General features: G+C 53.0%; 4 protein-coding genes across 4 annotated transcripts; 2 read left to right on the plus strand and 2 right to left on the minus strand.

Annotated features, from left to right (window-relative positions):
• Window positions 1–598: 598 nt before the first annotated feature.
• On the plus strand, window positions 599–1,513 carry PG985_003086 (peptide alpha-N-acetyltransferase; the record flags this gene model as incomplete). The annotated part of the gene is made up of 3 exons (XM_066822855.1): window positions 599–1,043; window positions 1,101–1,295; window positions 1,359–1,513. 3 exons carry the CDS (start codon window positions 599–601, stop codon window positions 1,511–1,513), a joined length of 795 nt encoding a protein of 264 aa, XP_066690287.1.
• A 5,878-nt stretch (window positions 1,514–7,391) lies between these two features.
• PG985_003087 (uncharacterized protein) lies at window positions 7,392–7,796 on the plus strand (the record flags this gene model as incomplete). The annotated part of the gene is made up of 1 exon (XM_066822856.1): window positions 7,392–7,796. The coding sequence occupies one exon, from the start codon at window positions 7,392–7,394 to the stop codon at window positions 7,794–7,796; it is 405 nt and encodes a 134-aa protein (XP_066690288.1).
• Window positions 7,797–14,569: 6,773 nt separating this feature from the next.
• Window positions 14,570–15,420, minus strand: PG985_003088 (carbohydrate esterase family 3 protein; the record flags this gene model as incomplete). Its single annotated transcript, XM_066822857.1, has 2 exons — window positions 14,570–15,297; window positions 15,366–15,420. The coding sequence occupies 2 exons, from the start codon at window positions 15,418–15,420 to the stop codon at window positions 14,570–14,572; spliced, it is 783 nt and encodes a 260-aa protein (XP_066690289.1).
• A 5,777-nt stretch (window positions 15,421–21,197) lies between these two features.
• On the minus strand, window positions 21,198–22,341 carry PG985_003089 (t-SNARE; the record flags this gene model as incomplete). The annotated part of the gene is made up of 3 exons (XM_066822858.1): window positions 21,198–21,563; window positions 21,629–22,126; window positions 22,279–22,341. The coding sequence occupies 3 exons, from the start codon at window positions 22,339–22,341 to the stop codon at window positions 21,198–21,200; spliced, it is 927 nt and encodes a 308-aa protein (XP_066690290.1).
• Between the last annotated feature and the right edge of the window lie 1,831 nt (window positions 22,342–24,172).

The raw sequence follows: 24,172 nt of genomic DNA on the forward strand, positions 1-24,172 counted from the left end.
TCGAGGACAAGGTGCTGTTCTGCACGCTTCGGAAACAGAATCCGACCTGCTGCGAGTTACATGATGGACTGCTGCCAGCAGCTGGCGGACTCTTGAGGGGGCAGTAAGTGGCGCTGAAGAACTACTGCAAGCCACAGGTGAAAGGCACTGCAGCAAAGCCGCGCGGGGCTGGCTCAGCAGTTCCGCCATGCCCTTTCGATTGTCGCATCACCTGTGAAGCTCCACTTAATGCTTCAATTCCCATTGTACGCCCAAAATTTTGCTTTAGCTTTTTCGCCTGGCCGTAAACGGTATTCTCAGGTGTCATGGATAAGCTCACCATGACGAAAACCCGTAATCTTCATCAAGACAGCTGTCTCTCACCCTGATTAGCAATTCCATAATCCGTGCTCTCGCGACACAACGACTTGGCGACTCTGCCTCTTGTTGGAATCTACTTGGAAGCCACAGACAAGCCGGAACCTCCGGTGCGGAATCTTAGCAAGCTTAATTGCTCGGAGATTTTCGCCGCCGAGGACAGCCAAGGCAGCCTTCCCTTTGCGCTTGCCGAGTATCGACACGATTGCCCTGCTCAACTGTCCGAAAAACCTGTTACACCATGCTGCGAACCACGCTACGTAATTGCTTTACGGCCCTCAGTCCCGCTGGGGCTCCGACTTCGCGCGCGGCGGCGCAAATCTCGGGAAGGGCACTATGGGTGCGAAACTTCGGCGAAGCATCACAGTCGACGATAAAGGCATCCCGGACGAACTTGTCCGCGCGACAGAAGCTGCCCAGCCACGCTTTCCGACCTAGACAATCCGTACTGCGAGCCACGCGCCGCGACTTCCACCACACGTCAAAGCTTCGCGATCCCAAGACCGCCCCCAAGGGCTCGAACGGCAAGAATGCAAACGCCAACGAGCCCCAGGGGCTGAGCGCTCGCCTGAAGAAGCTGTCGAGGGAATACGGCTGGTCCGCCGTGGGTGTATACTTAGCCATGAGCATCCTGGACTTCCCCTTCTGCTTCTTGCTGGTGCGGATAGTCGGGACGGACAGAATAGGTATATCCGCCAGAGGCAGCAGGTAAACGTGCGGTGCATGCTAACGGAATTCCGCAGGCGCTCTGGAGCATTACGTCGTTTCGAATGCGAAGAAAGTGATACCCGAAAACGTGAAGACCTGGTGGCATGATTACCGGCAGTCTATGAAAAACGCGGAGCAAGAAAACTTTGGAAACGACGAGATCAGTGAGCACGTTGAGATGGCGACTTGGGGCGTCGAGGAAGCCGATGCCCGGAATAAGGCGGAAGCCAGTAAGTCCGACAAACGTGGTGCGAGTGGATGGATGCGATTGCTAACCCGATATTTCCACCCAGGTCTTGGTACGCAACTAGCACTGGCTTATGCTATTCACAAGAGTTTCATCTTCATCCGAGTGCCTCTGACGGCGGCGGTCACGCCCAAGGTTGTCAAGGTCCTCCGATCTTGGGGCTGGAATATCGGCAAAAGGGTGAGCAAAACTAAGAAATAATTGCGCCTCTCTCTGGATAGCAATGCCCTCTCAATGTAAGATTTATTAGGATGGAGGTTGCCTCCCATTCGCTGTTTAGGGTACAGGCGCCATCCATGGAGGTTTGTAGTTGTATGACGGATTTCTGCTCCCCTTTAGACCATTCTGCTTATGCAAGTATATCATGTAACACTTGTAGACTAATGCAAACACACCTATTCCCACAATTGCCATCGGTTGGTATTTCTCTCGAATTATTGTGAATTTGTATCTTCGTATCTCGTGGTCCATGGCAGAGAGAAGTATGCATGGGTTGTCGGAGGTATAACCCCGGTGGTGGGCGTGCTTGGCTGGTGTTCAGTGCAACGTGCTGCATGCAACGATGACCCCTGCGTCGATCCCGAGCTGATACAGACTATAGCTCTAGCCCGGCCTACTTACAACGCACTGGCACTGCACGCCTGTCTGGATGGAGACAGCCACTGGCAAAACCACGCTAGAAGCACCCCAGAAGAAGGGGGGCGGAGAGGGCACCTGAGCTGCTGGATTGAGCGGGCGATCGGTCTATCATTCACTAACACCAGCAATCTACCGTGGGCTAGGAGGAATGGAATACTGCAAGGTGGGCTTTTAGTTGTTTAGCGGTGCCTTTCTAGAGCAATTTGTCGTGGTCTTCTGGATAAGACGGCATCTCAGGCAGTGATGGGAGAAGGGGGACCCAAGGAAAGGGAAGGCAGATCCATTGAGTGATCTCCCTCCATTTTCCCGCCGCAACACAGCGATGCGATAGACCCGTCTGGCCCGGCGTTCTGGATCTTTTTCTCAGAAGAGAGTTTCCCTGGGCTGGTTATGCGGTTCAATATCGGGTTAACATACACCATGTGTGCCACTATCCTCGGAGCAGGACTGTTTCAGGTTCAGAGGGAGAGAGAAAGAGGCTGGACTGCGCAGCCCGGCAGTTTGTCGAGATGTTGGGTTACTGCTGGTAGCGGCAGAAAACGCCCATCCTGGACCGTGGTGGGTGACAAGCGGTGATTCGGGTCGTCTGGGGAGCAGGGCTTTGATCGACAAAGGACTACGACTGTGCATGGGATATCTCATGTACGGTGGTAATGCGACAACCGCATTTACGGGGCTCGAAAGGGCACACGAGACACGCGCTGCCGGGTTCAGCATCGGTTGCATTTAGGCGTGCGCATTTTTAGACGGATATGCATACATACACATGGTGACTCGGGAAGGGGGAGGGGCTCTTTTCCCATGTGCAGCCCTCCACAACGGCCGAGCCAGCCATCGGAGGTGTTTCCGCATCGGGATCGCCTGGGACCTTCAATCCGGTCAGGTGGGGTAGAGGCAGAGGGAAAGACCCAACATCGGCATTATAACTCGATCTCCCAGATCTCGCCAGACCGAGATATCCCATCTGGCTAACCGGTTTCATGCATGATATGCCGTTTCCGTCGTTCCGCCTCGAGGGAGGGGTGCTTGGCACACAACTCGTTCGTCACAGAATTCAACACAGCACGGCGCGTCAAGCTTGATGAAGCAAGCAGCTAGCATGTAGGTTCCAGCGTTCCGGTTCCTCATCGACCCTCTTGGCCAAACAACGCAAGTATTGATGTACGTACGTAGCGGTGCGGACAAAACACCGACCAGGATCCTCGTGAACTCTGTGGCCGCCCCTAGGCAGGGCAGCTGCAGGCTTGGTTGTTTTCTTTTTGGCTCTGTCAGCTCTCTCTAAGCAGAGAGGAGGCGGCTGGGCGCCGCATTCGAGACACACGGCGAGGTCCCGGAAAAGATGAACACCATGTCTGACTAGCAAAATGTACAGTACCTACCTGTTATAGCCATCGTGCCACTCACTATTGGGTACCGGGCAATTCGTCTAGAGGAGGAGGAGGACTGCACGGAAATAGAGTTTGCGGCCAGTGACTCTGCATGTTACAGGCTGTCAGTCCGCGCATCCATTCCCACCCCTTCCCGTTTGGTCGGTTCCTCTCGGGGAGGGGAGGGGAGAGCATCATTTGACAAAAAATAGACAAGACGGCCAAAATCAACCGTTGGAACACGGGAGACCCCAGGAGTCTTCAGGTCATGATCGAGTCATCGATGATAGCTAGAAGCAATCCCGCTACCGCTAGGCAGGCTTCTAGCGTTTCTACCGCAACGCCGGCTCAGTTACAAGACCCCTTCCCACCGTCCTGCTTGCGTGCGGGCGATTGATGATCTCGGAATAACAGAGAGAAGGCATACTTGCTTCAATGCTTGCATCGGCTGCTAGTCGCCCTCAAGCCCGGCCACCATGTGGAAGCCACAATTTCAATAAGGTTTTAACAGTGAACTCAGAATGGAATGGCCGGTTGCTTAGTGGCCAGTCCAAAGCCGTAGCTGGTGTTGGCGCATCCTCCTGGGCGCTTAACTTGACCGGCTCCTCCATTCGAGAAGAGCATCATTTTTTAAGATTAAAACACACTTGAATAAGTTGCATGCCGCCTTTCTCAAATGTGACGTAGTAGCAGGCGCTCAGAACGTCGATTGACGACGATGGCCGGCCGATATTACTGATGTAAGGCATCTCTCTCTCCCCCCTTCCTCCGATCCGGGTCAACTTAGGTAATTGGCAATTGGGGGGCCTGCAGAGTTCCGTCCGGCTTGCTGCTGCATCGCGCGTGAATTGAAGGTAGCTGCTGTCTGCTATACGGCGACAATTCAAGTCGTAATCGAACCTGGGCGTGTCTCTGAGGAGAAGTTTATAGCTCGCAATCTTGTCCTGAAACAGGTTAAGCCGGTCCAAGTGCCAATTGCAGGCGGCCGTTATCCAGAGTCTCGACATAATTCCTTATTGCGCCCCGTCGCGACATTCGGATAGGTACAGACTTTGAATAACAGACCGGCACGTTGGAGGCTGAGCAGCAATGGGAAGGTAAAAAATAAATAAAATAAAAATAAAAGCTGAGACGCTGTCATCGGCGCCGTCGCACCCAACCAAGCCTGAACCGTCGCGCCAACCTTGGCGTCCTGGTGTCTTTCGGGTCGGATTCCAGCCAGCACACATTTGCTTTTTCTTGCGATTTGGCTCCAGAGTCGCATCGATTCAAACCCAAGCCACGTCAATGGAAACCCGTCCCAGAGCTTATGATGGCATGGCCGACCGGTCGGTCGGTCTGTCGAGGTACCACACGATGCGCGCGCGCAGCCAGTCACCAAATCAAACCGCCAACCCACCTCCTGAGTATTGCGTGCTGGCTAGATTGTCGTCGAAAAGGCACGGCGTTCCTAGATGATGCATGCATACTTGGGCACTAATGGCGCCACGTGATGCATTTTTCTGTCGACGCGTTTATAGGCTCCCGATAGCCGGATCTCGGCGCTCTAGTTGCAGAGGAAAGAAGACCAGTACCTGTCTCGCTACAGCGCTAGAAGTCGAACAAAAGGGCCTCGCGCGGCGGTGAAGGCCTCTGAACGAGTTTGACTAACATGTAATCGAACTCTGAACTGACTCGTGGAATTCCAGCCAATAACGACTGCAAATGGTGGGCAAGATTATATGCACGTAGCGTGTAAGCTGGACCCACAGCCAACGAAGGTTGTGACCGTATCCACGGGTTTGGAACAATCGAAACTCAACGAGCCGCTGGCCTGGCTTACTATTACTACAACGTGCCGGGTTCCAGTCTAACGTGACGTAAACCCCGGGATAGAGTCTTTTCAGACTTCCATCAGCGTATTTGATGTATGTACTGTAGGTAGATGCGCATGTATGTACCTACCCGCCTGCAGTGCCGTCTGCATGTACCTCCTCCCTCCTGCTTCCTCCTCCCCGAGGGTTAAGGTAAGGTTATGCTATTAAGCTTCGCTGGTATGGGCTGTGTGTGCACGCACACTGCAGAGGAGACAAAGGAGACAACCTACTTGACAACCTGCCAACCTACCAGCCAGCCTTGTCTACCCGACCCGAGCCGTAACACAATACTTGCTTTGTCGTCGGGCCTTTGCACTCTAATTACTTACTTGCTTTGCCTGGCTTTGCTTCGCAAGCAATATGTCAGGAAAAGAGTTTGCGTACGAGACGAAACCACCATGACGTGGTGGTTAGGCTGTCTGTCTAGTCGAAACTCAGCGCCGAACTCTTTTTTTCTCTTGTCTCTTTCTTTGCTCACTCCCTCTCTCTCTCTGTGGTAATCGAACACGATCCTGTTCGATGCATTAGTCTTCCAGGTAGTAGCTAATGCCGATAGCGCCGCGCCTGCTAGTCGCATCTTTGGCGTGCCTGCCCCCCAACAGCGGCGTACGGGCGTCGGGCGTCTGCCTTTTTCCCTGCTGGATGGGACTTGGTCGGATTAAAATAAAGATGGTCCCCTGAAGTAAGGTTCCCGCGCCGGTCACTCTAGAGCCAAGGGATGACTAGGGGCGTTTTTGTTTTCTCAGCTTGGCTGGGAGCGGATGACCACGGCCTGCCAGGGGCCCAGCTGCCCATCATGACTTTTTGGCTCGGCGACGCCAAGCTTCCGCACAGGTCCAGAGCGGTTTCGACTCCTGCGCGCTCTTGGGGGAAAGCTCAGATGAAAGCAGAGTTAAGCATTCTGGAAAACGTGGTGCAAGGGACGGAATTGCTCGGTTTTCCTGGGCGAACAGACAGTTCTCATGGCTAACCCGAAGTATCGCTGTCAGGGTCTGTGGGCCGACTGACTGACAGCATTCTCGTCGTCCTTGGTCTTGTTCGTTGCATGACGTTGCTCTTTACTCAGGTCGCCGCACAATTAACTTGCTTGACCTAGATTGGGACTTGACTATGCAGAGATGTACATGTAGTGGTGTTAGTAGTCGTGGTAGTCGGAGTAGTCGTAACAGCTACCTCAGGTAATAGGTAATCCTCCTAGTGTAAACAGCTTATCCACCCGGTATACGTAGCACATACTAGGTACTAGGTCGGGTTGCTTTTCAAGCCATACAGCGACTAGTAAATAAGGCTGGGCTTTCCTGCCTACATAGGCCAAGATGGTGGGTTTTATTATTATCATTACTACTATTTGCTGTTGGTAGCGGTGGTGGTCTTTCGTCAATGATGTCGGTCGTCCACCTGGATCCAGGGTTGGTGGGGGAGGAGGGAAAAAAAGGTACATGGGTAAGAAAGAGTACGGAGTACATGCCTGCCATCTATCAACACTGATGAGTGGACCCTTACAGCCTGCCGGCTGGGAGCGCATACATACTTTCTTACCTATACGAATCAGGTAAGAGCTCCGCGAGTTTAATCCTCCATTCCCCTTGACCTTGACTGACTTGCAGGCCCATTTTCAAGGGGGGCCCTTCCCTACAGGCTCCTACAGGGGGGCCACAATACACACTTTGAAGCTGATCAATATGTGGGCAAGGTACTACACATAGTGTGTCGTGGAACGAAGGAAAAGAAAGAAAGAAGAAAACCCCATAGTAGCAGCCGTACCAGAGGTACCTGCTATTGCTGTAACACGCAGTTTGCGGTAGGGTCAGAGAGTTCGCGTGTGAATCGGATCATACCTCCGCCCCTGTCCCTGGTCGCTTTTAGCCGATGGCATTCTCGTCGTCCGTACGTATGCAGTAGTATACACCCAGGTTGCTATTAAAGGGCGAGCTGATCCCTCTGCACATCGCGGCTAGATTCACACACAAGTCCACACTTAACAGCTATTGAGCAACAATATTGGTTTCCTAATTGAGATCTATCACTTTCAGAGTAACACGGCAGAACGCCTCCCACCTCCGTACTACTACTTATTCTGCTTGAAACCCCCCCTTACCGTACGACACCTGTTGCTGCACTGCTATTCGCCTCCGGAGCAAAGCAAGACCCCCTCCAACAGCCAAGAATTCGCCTCGCAGTCTCGTATCTTATATACCATAGAAACCTACCTTCCCAATGACCATGCTGCTCGTCAACCCTCAGGAGTCGCACTCTCACTATTACGTGAACTACCGGATGCCCACGCCGCCCTCTGAGTCCTCCACCATCCTCCAGCTCATCAACATGTCGTCGCAGTACCAGGACTCGGCCCCGGCCGTGGGGTCTTCGGCCGAGAACGAAGTCGCCCAGGCGCTCGAGATTGCCAGAGAGAGCCCCGACGGCGCCAAAGACCCCGTCATCAGCAGCATACTGGAGAACGCCCTGGTCCAGATCTGGACCAAGGTGCAGGCGCAACCCGACAGCTACGTCATGTCGCGGGACGAGTTCGCCGTCTTCAACTTCTTCCAGTACCGCTTCACAGGCAACAAGGTGGCGATTGCGGCACGGAAGCGCTACTGGGACAACACCACCGGACCCTAGACGGAGTGGCGATTCGGCCTCTTGTTTTACTTCGTTCTCCAGTCGTCGGCGTTCGGCTTTATGGAGGCGGGCGATATTTAAGCCCACAGTGGGGATCTTCGGCACCACCTGCGACGCAATGTTGGCGGCGTGCCTTGCTCTACATACAACCTGCCTACAAGCCATACGCAAATACGTCCAATATCTTTCGACACACCTACCTAGCTTTTACACCAGCAGTTTTTGTTCACCTTTGGCAACAAACACAGTTTGCCAGGCCTCGACAGCAAGCCACGCTGCATTCGGGGCTCAATACTGTGAAGGTCTTCAGCTGAGCGACCAAAGCCCGATGGTGAACAAATACCGATGGATGGAACCGTGATGGCTCCATCCTGGCCCCAATATGGGAATCTGCGAACCCCACCATGCTCGACTGGGGCGGATGCGCCTCAGCAGCATCCGGGAATAATCACTCTGCGCAAGGGGACCCTTCAATCTTGGCGAGATCCGCTTCTGGGCCCCACCACCAAATCTTTCAGCGTTCCCATCGCAATCTTCAGGCATGATGAACTTAGCCATGGTGGGAAAATTAGGCCAATTGTCAAACATGGCTATCTAAAGTACCGTCCGGAGCTTTGTCTCCTGGCGCGTCTTGCAGCTCGCTTGGGCCTGGGCCATACGCACCTGGCACCCCTACATGCTTACAGTGTTGCATTGCATTGCCTGGCGCCTGGCTCCCTGGGACACATGTAGCGCTTTTGCTTCTGATAGTGTTCCTGCGAGCGGCGCATTGGTCCATGATCATCAGCCATCATCAGACCGGGACTGGCTCTTGGTTTCTGCCGCTCGGCCGGTCTTGGTCTTTTCTATCCCTCTCATATCACGACCTCACGAACATTGACGCCACCTCTTGTGGAGGAGGGTAACAATCACTGGGCTACGCCCTCTAGTCTACAAGTACCTACGTTCTCTATCTGTATGGGCGATTGGGTCCACAAGGCTGGCTGGACAGAAGGATGGCGATGGGTTTATCCCCTTTCTGGATGCAGCTGCAGCCAGATCAGATGGGATTTCTGCACCTTTTCGCTGCGGCTGAGGGACGGAATCGTGCCAAGCACTTTGAACGGCCCTCAACCGGATTCGTCACCACCCACATTTCCAACAGGATAGTGGTGCAAATCCCACAGCAGCCTGACGTCAAACTGTCCAGGGTCATGCAATTTGACAAGATGCAAAGCGACCAGTCCTTCTGGATTGATTCGGGTCGCTGGAGGCGATGATGTCGAACCTGTTTCTATTTCTTCTTACTTTCCTAGGGTTGGGAAGGTACCAGATTAGGCCATGCACGTGGTCCTTGGTTTTTGATTTTATCTTGGCTTGAGCGAAATGTCCACAGTATCTATAGAAAGCGTTGTCCCTGCCTGTCGATCGGCATTTATACCCCGTTTTAGAAACGTATGGCAATCAATTATTACTTGAAGAAAACAACACTGCATCGAGAACTCATCGTGATTATTTCCGGAGGGATGGGGACTACGGGCGATGGACGAGTGGCGCATAGTACGTACCACCGAACCACACCCATACCCTCTCACTCTCTGGCGATGCGAACAGAAATCATGCCAAAATCGTGGGCGCATGAGCACGGCGCATCAATCAAGCAAATTGCCTTTGCGGATATACCACCCTCCGCACACCGCATACTTCAGCGGCCCGGCGAATACGGTTTCCGCCAAATGGTCACGCCGAAACTAAAAGCTGCCTCTAACGGAGACGATGATACCCAACACGAAGAGTCTTTGTCAGTTCATGACGGCGTTGAAAAAGTCTGATAAATGGAAGCCCATGTGCCATGCATTGGCCATGCCACCAAGAATGCGATTTCCAGTTTCCTTGGAACGCTTGACGTCCGGCAGCGATCATTTCCACGTCCAGTGTCTTGATGATTTCACATCGTCCGTTTGCGCGTTCGTCGCCACGGTGCTACTGCTACAGCCGCGCGCTTAACTCCGGACCAAATCCGGCATCTCCGTCCACAACGGTCGATTCGGTTGTCGCGCGCTCGCGCACGCACTTTGAAACGGGGACTCACCGTACTTCTGGGGTCCCATATTTGGAAAAGGGAAGGAAACAGTCGACCGACAGACTCGAACGGGCTGCCCAGTCTCGCCAATACAGCGAACCCGACCGACCGACTTGTAAACCTTAGCATGAGGGCAGCTTGGCCCCAAGGCCCCCTTTCGAAGTGGGCGGCGATACATACGATACGAAGCCAACCAGCAGGCGGGCCAGAGCTGATGGGGCCCTTTGCTCCGAGAACCAAGTTGTTTCTGTTACCTGACCATGGAGAGGCCGAAACAAAATAGCCACCGGGCCAAGGTGATAGTGGACAAGAAGCAAAACTTTAACCTCCGCAACGTGGGCGGGCTGGGCGGCACAGCGCCGCACCGGCTTACTGTGTACGTAAGTACGTGGTTAGGTGTAGGTCAGGTCAGGTAATCTTGGGGCCTCAGGAGGCCGAGCGAGCCCCGAGGGAGAGAGAGAAAGAGAGAGAGAGAAGTCGCAAGCCTTGGCCTTTTCGGCACTGACGATGATGCATGCCTGGCTGCGATACCCACGCACCGTTGGAAGATCTCTCTCTACTACCTTGAAAGCCAAAATACCGCCCGCCCCTCGCCCCTCCCCCCTCCCCCTAAAAAAAAAAACTTGGTAAGTGTGTTGGCCGCTTGACTCGGATTTCGCGACATTCGTCAGCTCGCACGAATAACGCAGCGGAGTCGACGACATGGTTAGGTAGGTCAGCTCAGGTCATGGCAGAAGCCGAGGCTCTACTGCTACTTTGCCCAAGGGACCCTCGCCCGCCCAGGCTGTGGCAGACTCGGAAATAGATGGGGCCAATCGAAAAGTCCCCTGTCTGATAGATATTGCGAGAGCTGTGTTAGCCCCTCACAATTAAATCGCCAGCAAATGAAAAAAGAAACAGAAGATATGAAACTCGGCGATGCCATCGCTGGGTTCAGACATTTTCACTTTTTTTTCATTTAGTTTTTTCTTCATTAATTTTTTTTTCGGTGCATTTCCTTGTTCATGTGGCGGCAGCAAGAAAAAGCAGGATTGCCTTGCAGCTTTTGGGTCGGTACTTTGTCAGCTGTACCGGGCCCCCACTACTGGTCGGGATTACCAAATTCTCTGTCAAAGTTCATGGTGGAGCACTGCTTTTCCCCAGCCGAAACAAGAGACCCTGTTTTCCCTGTTCGAGAAGCACTCAGTGTTGGTTCGTGGCAGCGTGGCTTGGGCCAATATGATGTATGGCGTATCCACGAGTATTGCCGTTTGTTGCTATCTATTGTTTTAGCCAGAAAGGTGGCTAGGTAAGCACTTGCGGTGCCTAGAGCGTTTCTTTGCTATCGGCTCGTACGGAGTAGTACGGCACGTAGAAATCATGTGTATTCGGATTTACATCACGAGCCGCCTACACCACCCCCCTGTCCCGGATATAACCCTTATCGAGATCATGCACATTGGCGCCGGCCCCCCTTCTTAGACCCCGTAATACTTCCTCCATGTCGCGATATTCCACGCGACGGGGAAGCAGTCAGCTCTACATTGTTCGGTCCTCATGTCACGCTGATCTTGCCTGCCCGGAGTGACCCGTCCGGAGGAACTCTCAGCACGGCCGGAGGAACTACCTGGTCTCGTGTATATCACATCACCGGTACTTAGATGCAAGCATCGGTACTGCACTGCCGACGAAAAAGGAGGTTGCCAGGTAGAACCATGCCAAAAGTATGTATCAATCAGACCAGAACACGTAACGTAGCAAGCAACGGGGGGCGGAATTCTGGTGGAAGGGTTCTGTGGCTTCTGCTGTGGCCCTTAGACTTTGTGCGCTCGGCGGTTCCCTTTCGGTAGCCACCCTCGAAACTCCCGTCAGGCGTCGGGTTCTGGCCCGACAATGCGGAAGCGATGGTGGTGTATTTCTGCTTTGTATCATCGGAAGGGCCTTTTGTAGATCACGAAACTCTAAATGATGAGGGCGTCGCCCATTTGTTCTCGCCCACCTCGCGCCGTGGCCCGTAAATGTCACCTTTAGCAAGGGCCTGATCCCTGCCGCGGTCGGGATGGATGCCAGGATGCTGCTGTGCCACTTCTCGCACAACTGCAGATGTCCGTCAACCGTGGGAGCGTGGTGCGTGGCTAGGGTTGGGATGTCGCCAGGCCGTTTAACCAGGGTCGCATCGAGGGGCCGGAATTGGTAATAGCAAGTCGATTTTGAGTTTGCGCTATAATCTTGGCGGGTGAGAGATGGTGGGGAAGACTGCGAGGGCGACAGGGGAGACCGACAAGGGACGACAAGGGGACGACGCCAAGGGACGACGATTTGAGGGACGAGGCGCACCACTCAATGGACAGACAGCTGGACGACTGGACGACCAGTAACGACTAGCGATGAACATGGGACTTTTCCTCAGTCAGCCCCACCGCATCAGCAACTTCCATATTCTGCATGAACCTTAACCGCCAAAGTACAACCACAGCGCGGAATAACAAGTAAGTGCAGCGCAGCAATTGCGCACTTGGCACCTGCGCTTGACCTTACACCTGCACCTGCACCCGCAACACGCAGGCACGGGTCCAGCAGCACGCATACATTACATCAGTCTGGTTGTTGATTCAACATTCCTGCAGTGCATTTTCGCTCTGGAGCCAATTAGGTTGCAGCATTGATCCTCTCCGAGCCCTCTTCACTAATAGTACCCCGATATTTGTTTGTACCGAACCTAGACCTACATCAATCCATTAATTGAGGTGTATGCACATGCGATCGGCACTTTCTCTCCTCACCTCTCCTCTCAATGCAACATTCGATATTGCCATCTACATCCCACAACATGGAGAATCGTAGTGGAATTTGCGCAATTATACTTTTCCAGGCGGATACATCAACCGGCAATGCCCCTAACTCTTTATTCCCGACTCTGATCAGCTCTCTTCGCGTTTTCTTCCTTTCTCGTTGACGCCAACGGAGCAATAAATCTCGCTCGTGTAATGTGGCGGCGCAGGGCGTTAAAGGCAGCCAAAATACAAAAGGAGGCCGTCCCAATAGCCGTTGGACAGCAACGCATCTGAGTCATCCAGTAAGCAGAACCACTTCTTGTGTAGTGGTGTGTGTATGCTAGTGTGCTATTCCAAGAAACCTGGGAGCTGGCTGAACTGGAAATTAATGAAAGCCACACACACCAAGCATATGGCACAGCAACCGTAAAGTTTGATTGTGTGTGCCTCGGTGCCTCTGCCATCATCGCCCCACATGATGACCACCGAGGCACTCTAGCTGAGCATGCCGGCGCAGGCTAGAAGTGACCTTTGGGGTTGCCTTCTCGGCGACCCAAGCCCCCTCATACGAACCGGTGTGAGAACGGGAAACCCGCGTGGGAGGCACGCGGTTTGCTTCTTCTCTGGGCACGGCAGAAGCACGGCCGGCTCCGTTGCATATCAAACATGTACCCCGTGCTTGCCCGCCTAGCAGTTACTTTTTGCCTGCCGCTATCAAATCCGTTCAGTCGGGCACGCCCGGCGTCAGCATGGCCTTGCGGGGAACGCACAGGAAAAGGAATCCCTCAAAGCATGCAGCTATCCGCCTGACAGACGTCATTGCGCCCTTTGTGTAACGCCGGTTGGCTGGCAACGCGTGCCCAGCTCACCCGCGGGAAAGATCCCTCCCCTCGGGATTATGATTGGTTTTTTCGCCTGCTCCAGCCTACCGGATCATCTTCGTGTGCATGGACGCGCACTATGTGCGCGAAAAGCATCGGAGAGCACGAGAGCGGCCCAGAGTCTAATATTGGCTCCGATCCAATACCTTGCAGGTAGGAGCAGCCGCACCTTTTGGTCTTGTGCCTCGTCGTCCTTCTCGTATAACCTACTTTCAAGATCGATCCGATGGCAGGAAAAGCAATGAAAGTTACTCTCCATCCAGGCCAAACTCTCTTTTTCTTAGACGCGGGTGGGACTATCCCGTTTATGTCCATCCCTGCGCATCCATTACCTTCTATCACAGACGGAAGTGATGGAGATTTGGCTTACAGGAGCTGGGAAACAGAAAACAGACAGTTGCATATCGTTTTGGGAGGGGGGGTTGGCATCTGAATACAGCCAGCCCTCTGACGAGGATGATCGAGATCAACAGGAAGCGCTCACAGTCAGGTTTCGAGCATGAGCTCCATCTCGCTTCCAATGCCTTGGATCGGTGGCTGACAGTATCACCATATACATTCACGCGACCCCTCTCGCGCCACATTCCTGGAGCCCTACCCGGCGGTCAGGGGTCAATACTTCTTGCCCAACCCTACCTAAGCATGCCAGGCTGGTAGTAACTGCTGACCAGTACAATAGAGCGCCGCCACCTTTGTTGGAGCCACGGGAATCTCTATCGTTGGCTAGTGGTCAACGATGAGTTCTCTTCGCCATTCGGCCTATCGGCAATAGTTGCACACAAGTGTTGTGGGCGCGGCGTACAATTCTATCACGTACAAAGACAAGAAGTGTGAGTCAATCATATACTGACTTATTTGACTTGAAAGTTAATTCATTATAAAAACCGTGGGCAGTGCTAAGATGACTCGTAGGCACAGCCAACGGCACTATATATATATACGTTCGAAGAGGTTTGTATAATACCATACAATATACAAGAAACAGAAGCCGGGGTATCGCACTGTGGTAAAGCCAAACATAACCCCTGAGGGGTTCCAATAACGCCGATGATATGCAAGGAAGAGACAGCAGATTGCCTACGCGGCACCATCATCAGGGAATCCTGCCAATGGCTCGGCCATTCGCAGGAACCCAGCCAATGTGGCTTGGACGATAGCATCCATCCACACGTTGGCCATCTTGACGTAGCCAGCGTCGGTCGGGTGAGTGCCATCATCCGTGATGTCGGCAAGCGTGGGGCCTGCAGCGCTTTGCATATCGGCGAAGACGATCTGGCGGCCTTGTCCCCTCAAGGTGTTGACTACGTTGTCGTATTGGCTGTTGATCTGGAGCGCACGGGTTTGAGCATCGGGGTTGCGGTTCGGGATCAAAGATGAGAGGACCACGGTTGCCTGGGGAGATTGCTTGAAGATGTCGTTGATCATGCTGGTCATACGTGCTCCAGCGTTGGCGACGTCCCGGTTTTGGAGAGCATCGTTGGTGCCCGCGTTGATGAGAACAAGGTTAGGCTTGGTGATCGGGACGTTCTGGTTCGACTTGTCGTGAACCTCGTCAATGACGAAACCCGGCCAGCCCTCGTTCTCGTTGTCCTTCATGGTTCCATTCGGGTGGCTTCCCACCATGTTTACGGGGTTTCCGAATGCGGTGATCTTGTTGCGCAGGGACTGACGGTAGCCGTTGCCATCGCTAGATCGTATGCCGAATGTGATGGAGGCTCCGAGCGGCATGATGCGGAGCGGAAGGGCGCTGACCAGAGCCAGGCGGGGATCGGCATCCCTGGATTCCACCTTTGGAATGACAAGACCTAGGTATCGAATGTCAACATGCCGTCTCTCTGCTGTTGGCTAACACAAAGCGCAGACCAGTGCTTACCTGTTACGACACTGCATAGACACCACAGTGCCAACACGGACTTGGAGCTCAACATGGCGGCGGCGAAAACGACGACTTGACCTGCAACGAACCGAAAAGAAGGGAATGTAATACCACAGCGAGCGCCTGGCCCTTTAAAAGTGAGCTCGGCTCGAAGAAGAAATGAAACTGGAACAAAGGTAAGAATGGTCGCAGACCGTGGAGGAAGAAGAGGTTAGCTCGAACAGAAACATGCGGCCCGGCATTGCTTTTAAGCCAAGAAGAGGCTCACACCCAGACTCCCATCCATCTGGGAACTATGTAGCTATGGAGAAGAAACACCCATGGCAGGTGCTAAGTGTCTTTGAATGTTTCGTTCACGGGGGCCTCTTTTGATGTCGCGCTGATGGAGCCCATGTGGACTGCTCCCCTGGACGTTGGCCTCGCGTAGCGGGTAATGTTGCCAGCTTCTGGGATAGGACGCTGTCAAGTGCAGGCCTCAGCTCACGGGAGTCTTGGCGTGCCCAGGGGCGTGTTCTATAGATACATGTAGGATATGTGTGCATTTTGAGAGATTTCCTGGCCAAAAGAGGCTCCCGTTACTACGTGTGGGGGGAAGAGATGTTCAGATGAAGTTTCGCATGCTGGGCGTTGTGGTTTGATCTGCAACCGTGTACCCACCATAGCTACGACTTTGATCGCAATTAGACACATTGGGACCCCGGCCCTCCGGCGCGCAGTTCTTTTCTGTATCGCCGGAATTGGGTTGGCAAATTTGTTTTGTTTGTTACTATTGCGAACTATAGAGTCTGTGGAACCGTGTGCATGTCTTTCCCGACTCCTGGGGGAGGGAGGAATGATTCAAATCCCACATGCCTACCAGGAAGGAAGCTCCAGGTAGCTCCTGTGATCACGATGTTATGTTGGGGAGAAAAGTCAATCACACGCCCGCAGGCTGGGTTGTCTCAGCCAGCAGATTGCCCATCTGGCGATAGCAGTCATCTGCCAAGGAAATAAGCAATGCGTGCGGGAACGAACGAGTTATTTCCAAGCTCCATCGCGAATGTGACCTGTTCCCATTGCCCGCCCCGAACTGGAGTCACTCGGCCGTCTAATGTGGTGGTGGTTGTCCCGAATCGGCAGGGCGACTTGGCGAACGAGCACGGGCGACCGGGGGGGCTCCCTGGTCTGGAAACATGCCGCTGCCTCAGCTGTGCGCGAGAACACCCGCCTAGGCCAGCACCATGGTTCTAATGTTCTGTTTTCTCGGCCCTATCGCCCAAATCAGTTCATTCGGCCTCTACAGGTGCAGTCTGGCCTATGGCAGCGCCACCCACACCATCTGCCAATAATCCTTGGCCTATTTGTCGGGGTAACAATTAGGTAAATAGAGACGAAGAATTAGCCGGCGACGGTGCGCTGGGCGTTTGGCGTTGGAGCAAGTGCCCGTGGCGGAGATTTTTCTATTCATAGACCCTTTTCTTTATTGGCCCTGGGGCCCTTTTTTCTTCTTTGCATCTGGGGCTGTCGCAGATTGCCAAGGTGGGTGGAGATGATGGCCTACCATCCATCTTTTCTTTTCTCGGTAATTCGGGGGGGATCAATGCGTCTCGCCAACTCGCCTCGCCTCGACTTTCTCTTCTTCCTTTCCTCCATACTACTACTACTTCTTGGCTCCCTCCATTGGAAGAGGTGGAAGTGCCCCTCCGGCCCTGTTCCGCCGCAGGTGTAGAGAGGATTTTCCGTCGTTCGCAGATCAACTTCCGCAATAGACCGGGAAAACTGGTCGTTGGAGGTGATGTGCAGGCTTCGCCAAAGCTTGGCTACGATTTGTACTCCAGTTTGCCGGCACAGCTTGCATACTTTCAATGTGTTCCAGTCATCCGGAAAGAGCTGGCCACAATATGTTTTGTCTCCAGAGCGCCAAGGAATGCCGATTTGAACCCTTTTTGATATTGGCAATCATATCAATAAGAGAGGTCCCGCCAATTGACTCATTGGCGAACTAGCAGAGAACCTCTCGGGCAATTAGTAAAAAAAAGCATAAACACAGCTCACCTAATACCGGTAACCTAAAGCCGTCCTCCACGATCATGCTGTCCGTGTGCCAACCAGCCAGATCTGCCGGGCACCGTTGCGGGCCTGCCTTTCTTTTTCGGAGCTATAATTACAATACCGAAAGCGCGCCCAAAGATCGCACTAATCGGGAGCACTTGCTCCATAGGGGGCTTGTTGGCGAATCCTCATCAGGTGACAGTTCGTCTTATATGTACATCAACAGTGACCAGGCATATCCTAGGACAGGAAGATAGGTGCCTGGGTTCCTTGCAGCTCATGACGTCAAGCAGAAATGGCCGTGGGGGTCTGAGGCTTTTTTTCTTCTTCTTTTACTACTATTCTCCTTTCTCTCATGGCCCCATTCGCCCCTAGAAAAAACACTAGGCTCCTAAACGCATCTGAGACGGGGGAGATGGAAATGGAGTTGGGCCTGCATGGCCGGCAGACTGGACCAAGATTCAACCCACCCTGGACAGCACATAGGTACTGGGCTCGGTGTTTGGCCGAGCTACCTATGTCACTGTTGACTTGACTCGTCTCTCTCTCGAAACGGAGGAGTTTACTGTACTTGCATTTTCTCAACGGCCCGAAATACCAAACACCCGCATTCACACGATCACGGCCAGGCCAGCGGGCCTGGCTGGGAGACCTATCGAGATTTTGCCCGTCTGTTCATGCATTCTCATGATATTGACTGTGTGCAGAATCTGTTTCTCGACTTGACATCGGGCGACACGAGCACACTTTCCCGGGGCTATCGGATGTCACCTCTTCTTCTTCGTCGTAAGAAGGGACGTTTCTTCAGCGGATGTGGCTCAATGACTCTTGCTCACGATACATTGCAACCATCAGCAGCGGGGGCTTCGTTCAAATCAAGGAAGCGATCACCACGGAGGGCTCGAGACGTGTCTGCATGCGTGCGATCTCTCTTTCGTGCGCCTAATCTCTCCTTTCTCCCTGATGTCCACGGAGGGGGAGGGGCCACATCCCACAATGAATCTTCCCAGGTAGGCAGCTGTTGCCGGTTACATATTCCCAACGTGCTGGAGGGAAATAAACGCCTGATTCTCTTTCATCTTTTCGCGCGTGGGCGGGTTTACGGTCTGGTACCGCCACCCAGTTCTTTCTCGACGGGCCCTTCGCCGCGAGGTGACCGTGGCGGTATCAAGGCATGGGCATTTTTACCCGGACCCACTCCCGACCGTTGACGAGCAGAACAAAGCATATCACGTAGCTGAGTCATGCAGCTGAGGAGGCTCTGCTGTTGGGTTACTCCGGGTATGGGTCAGCGATATGCTTATATATATATAGTTACTGTCGCAGGGGCAAAATCATACCTACCATGGGTACGATGAGGTTACTTTTCACGAACAGCCGAGCCTTGGCGAGTATAACATATAGTAACCTGGGTAGCATAGCTTGAGTAATGTATGCATACAAGGCGCGGACTTGTCGTTTCGAAGGCTGGTCTCACCTGCGACGCTTTCAGCCTCCCAGCAACTCTACATCGTTTGTCTACATGTCCATCGCTGGCATAGCTTGACCCAAGGCAGCTCCCATGGTAATTCTGTCTGGTGTGAGAAGATCGCCGGCCTACTCCATGTTTGACTTTTCCAATTCCAAGAATAGACTGTGGGCTGTGAGCTGGTCTTCTCATCCCTCTGTCCGAGTCGTGGGATTCGTTACTTCCATTGCTCGTTCCACATTCCGTTGTGTAGAACCTATTCATTCTGGCTACAGTCATCAGCATGACATGAGGCTTCCGGGGATTCCAAGACGGCGCGGCATATGGGCTTCAACCAGCATAACCCTGGAAATACGCAGTTGAAGCGGCGATGTGCTCATTCCATCCTTCTGCAGAGCACCCCTTGCCGCCTGTATACGCCATATTTCCATCGCGGTCCCTACTTCCGATCTCCGTGCAACCACTGGCAGGAGAGGACAGACAGTGCTTCGTCTGGTCTGTCGTTTCCAAAGTGTGTGCGCCTTTCATCAACCTATAGGATGGTACAAGTGGCCAATGGCACGCCAGCCGTCGTTACTTGGGAAGACTCTGAAGGCTGGTTGGCCATGGCAATGTAATCAACTCCAGGAAGCCAATCGAGGTATTCTCTTCACATTGCACGCTACCGCATATCAAGACAAAAGCACAATATCAGCGTTGACCCCCAGTGGCTCATTCGTCCGCACTCGTTGTTGGGCCCTCGGTTTGATGTGCCGCCATTGGCACAGCAGCATAGATAGTCGGTCATCTGTCAATGGGGCCCAAGGGGAGGGCCCCGAGTTCACACATACCGTTTCATCGACATCCCTTCCTGATGTCATGCCGTCACTCGTACCAAAAGGGTGATATTGGACAATATAACTCGCGGGTCATGCATGCAAGCAGCACCAAACCAACCAGCCGACCTCCTTAGGGGAAGAACTGAAAGGCAAACCTCATTACGAGTCAGCTATTATCGGTGCAGTGAAGTGCCTACTGGTACCTGGATCGCTGTTGACGAAGTGATATCGATGTCAATTGAGACAGAAACACCTCCCATACCCCCTTGAATGGACGAAGGGATCACGGCGAGTTTAAAGAATGAACACGCGAAGAAGAAAAGGGGAGGCCCAGAGAGGGCATTGATTACTGCATCGTGCTACGTATGTATGAGGGGAGGTAAAGCTCTGAGGGCGTATGGTGCTGAAGGGCTGCGCTGTGTTCCGTATAGGGGTTCCGTTCATCGAGTGGCCTTGTGGTATGCATATCTTCACGAGTGAGCTCCTTCCCATTTGAAAATCCGGAGACGTGTATTTCATGCGGCTCTTGTATAGGTAGGTAAGTACGTACGCACACGAGCCTCTGATTTGAGTCGCCTTTTTCGCATCAAGGCAGTACAGAGTACAGGCCAAGATGTCGAACTTGGACGTCCTCATATATACATACCTCTCTTGCGCCTCCCCTGACAGTGAGTGACCTGGGATTGCCGCATGCGCTCCAGAACTTCGCGACCCCTATTTGACTTGACCTTGCCGAACAACCATCTGAAAGGAGCAGGCAGACTCGAATCTCCCGAGAGTCAAAAGACGGCACACAACTCATCTCGTCTCGTCTACTGTAAGTTTACCACAGGTACCTCGAGGCGAACAGGTTTTCATCTGGTTGTCCAGAGATGGAACATGTTCGCCTACTGTAGGTAGGTAGGTGTGCACATTTTGGTTACTACCCACAGAGACACTCTTCCGATGTACATTGAATAGACCGAAGTCGCCATTACATCATCATGGGCATAATTAGCGAGTTCTTACATGGCTGCCCCTTATACAATTGCTCGAGTGAATTGTCCACGCAAGACTACAAGCTCTGCAACGAGAAGCCACAGGTTCCACGCGGTTCAAGCATAGCACAGCACGCAGCCCCGTTACAGCGAATTCACCAAGTCAAGTTGCTATACCCAGAGGTCAACTCTCAGAATTCTAGTCTTCAAACGTAATCATACTCGCAGCGCCATTATTATGTAGAAAGAATTACGATCGCCATGCCAGCTTTAAGCTTGGCAGAGGCAATCCCATACAGAAGAAGAAAAACCAGCCGCGCAATATTACGAGAACCCCCTTTTACCCCAGCTCTTGCAGTTTAGAAAAAACACAAATAAAATACCGCCTGAATGCTGCTGTTGCTGTTTCAAGTAGTCAAATTGTCATAGCTGGGCGTGCCCAAGCCTCCTGATACCCCGACATGGTCTTCCCTCTCGGTAGACTTTACGTAAAACAAATCTTTTCATCATTCGCTCCTCGTTTCGCCGGCGGCGCTCATTGTTGCCCCGACACCGTCTTCTTTCCCCCTCCAACGGTGAAGTACAGGGCGAGGGCGATGGCGATAATGATGAGGATGAGCACCACGACGAGCAGGCAGTACCACTTCCACTTTCTTCGGTTGCGAGCGCTGTTTTGCGCCTTATACACATGAGCGTTGCCCTCGTCGATGTGCTTGGTCGTGTCTTCGGCGTTGTTCACGGCGGTTTGCACGGGGATCTCCTGCTGCTCGACAAGCACCGCCAGATCCTGGAACATCTCCGCAAGCTCCATAATGGTCTGCTCGATGCGCTGCAGCTCGTTGTGACGTGCGCGCACGTTGCCCAGCACTGACGTCGCCTGGCCCGTACGGTTGGTGCGGAGCTGAGGAAAGTTAGTTAAATCACGTTGTTGGTAATACCTTCCGGATAAGCTTAAGCAACACTTACAGCTGTCTGGAAAACACCCTCGTTGCCCCAGTCGGTGTTGGCCGCATCTTGCACTTCTTGCTCCGTGGCATTGGGGTTGACGATGCGGTATTGACGGGCGATTTGATCACGGTAGCGCTGGCGGTAGGCGTTCTCGGCATCTTGGTAGGCGTGAAGCTCGTTCTGGAAGTTGTTCTTGATGGTGTTGACCTGGTTGTCCTTGGTCGACTTGCTGCCGTCCTGGGTGTTGGCGGCATCCTGGGCCAAGAACTTCAGCTGGTCGCGGATACCCTGGATGAGAGCGCGGGTCTCGACGGTGAGGCGCTCCACCTGCTGCGCCGACAGGCCATTGTCGGCCTCGTCCAAGGCGCGCGCGTGCATCGACGAAATGGCCTGGACATTCTTCTGGAAGGATTGGAGCTCATTGCGCAGGTGACCGACGCGCTGCAGGAAGTCGCCTTGGGACATAGTCGGCGGTGTCGTGGTTTGTGCGCCGCCATAGCTGTTCATCTCGTAATCCTGCAAACAAGCAACAAGTCATCGTTAGCCATGGCCATCCGTCAAGCCGGACCCGGTCCATTTGCCGCATTCGAGGGACGTGACGAATTATCGCATTGGCGCATCGAACTGGCCCCCCGTGAAAAGGAAGTTGGTGTTTTGGCCTAGCTTACCTGTTGACCACCATAGCCTTGCTCGGCAGCCGGCACACTCGAGTAGGGATTGCCGTAAGACATGACGGGCTAAAATTGATGACTGAGTCGGAATCGATGGTTGGGCCCGTACAACAAATGCAATATTGTTGATGGAGGAATTGAAGAGGGAATGGTTCGCTGGCCCGTCGAACGACCTTGGTTGGCGGTGTTGTTGTTGGTGGAGCAAAAAGATCAAATGGCAATCTCCCAGGCTGGTTCTTGCTTGAAAGGCGGCGGATCCGGGGCGGTTGGTTGGATTGGGCCTAGTAGTGTCGTAGTGTCGTAGTGTCGTTGGCAACTTAACCCAGCGCCCTCCAGATTAAGTAAATTGGGATGATACAGGATTGGACTGGGGAGGGTCTCCTGGGCCTAAAAAAATGACGTCTTTATTTCTCGTCCTGCTTTTCTTTCGCAATGCGACCAGACGAAATCCAATCTGGGTATCTATCGATCAATCTGAAACAGAGCGGTTGGGTCTGGCCTGGGTGGGTAACAAAGAGACAGACGACAGGAAAAGCGAGAAACAGGAAACGAAACAAAATGTTTAAGCAGTCGGGAGTTGGGGAGGCTCGGGATTTATTATGTCTCCAATGCTCCAAGCACAGGAGTCGTCCGTCGTACAGCTTATTACATGTGTAGACCCGTATGTAGGTTGCCTGCATAAGTATTGGAATATATTAGGTACCTCTTCTCGGTGAATTGGGTGGGCAGATACCTTTTCCTGATCGACTGTCAGCTGTAAGCAGCATGGATCAGCTTAAAGGATGGAGGCTTAGATGGATCAAGGGCAAAAACTTCGCATCACTGATGCGAACACCGCTCCAGTCTGCCAGTGTTCCTCCGCGCCAATATGAATCAATGTAAGGGTTCAACAGCACTGATGGGCCCATATGGGCACCGCAGATACAGTGGAGCCACTGAGGAAGTCCTTAGCCGAAAGCGAAGCTTAGCTGCATGTGCTGCTCCCGGCGCCGCCACACCAGTACCACAATCCCCGTCCGTCAGATATCTAAAATAAGCACAGCCCGCTCATCTACAGCACGATCTAGCCCACGGTTACATGTAAGTAGTTTAGTGCTTCCTCGCAAGGGCAAATGGCGAATGGCCTGCGTCGTCAGTCCGAGAGGCTGTGCTTGCTTGGTTGCTTGATGCTCGTCGCCTCCTCAGCTTCTACCTATCACCATTTGCCTAAATCAATCCAGTGTATGTATGTATTGCTTGGCTCCCCTCGGGGCGAAAAGATAACATGAGCCCCCTTAGACGTTACATGAATTAGGTAATGTAGCAGGCAACTGCATAATTTCATACACTCTTAAAATCCCCAGTCTTTCTGCTCCAGAAGCAGGTAGGCTCCAGTATTGAACGAGGAACCCATCGCCTAAGGCCGCCTGCCTGCATACTATCAGGCTAGCGCCCTTTTCCGACGTACGGCTCCTGTTCGACCTTGGCAGAAACCCTTCGAGAATCGTACGCCCGGGTAAGACGACTATTACGAGCTACTACGGATAAATACTCACCGTCTGTGGTGACGCAACCCGATGTAAAGGCACATGAGTTTAAAAGCATCGTATTGTCTAGAAAGTGGAATTCAACGGTCGGCACGATCGCGAAGCTTCTCCTCGCCTTTGCGTAGTCAATTGCCTACTTAATTGGCAACCTCTTACATGTATGAATCTAAGCCTACAGTTGTCTCCTTCCCTTTCATGGGTCGAGAATTATAGACCCTGACATACAGCCTAGTGTCGGGCCAATGATGTCCTCGTTTGCGTCTTTGACTCATTCTGCGCCAGAGGTCTTAAATGGTGAAGAAATGGATCCATGATTACAGGTTCGCTACTGCTTTCTATATGCTGGGAGAACTGGCTGTACCTGG

This window comes from Apiospora marii (assembly GCF_038362585.1).
Source record: "Apiospora marii strain CBS 49790 chromosome Unknown utg000002l_segment0_segment0, whole genome shotgun sequence".
Classification (NCBI taxonomy): domain Eukaryota; kingdom Fungi; phylum Ascomycota; class Sordariomycetes; order Amphisphaeriales; family Apiosporaceae; genus Apiospora; species Apiospora marii.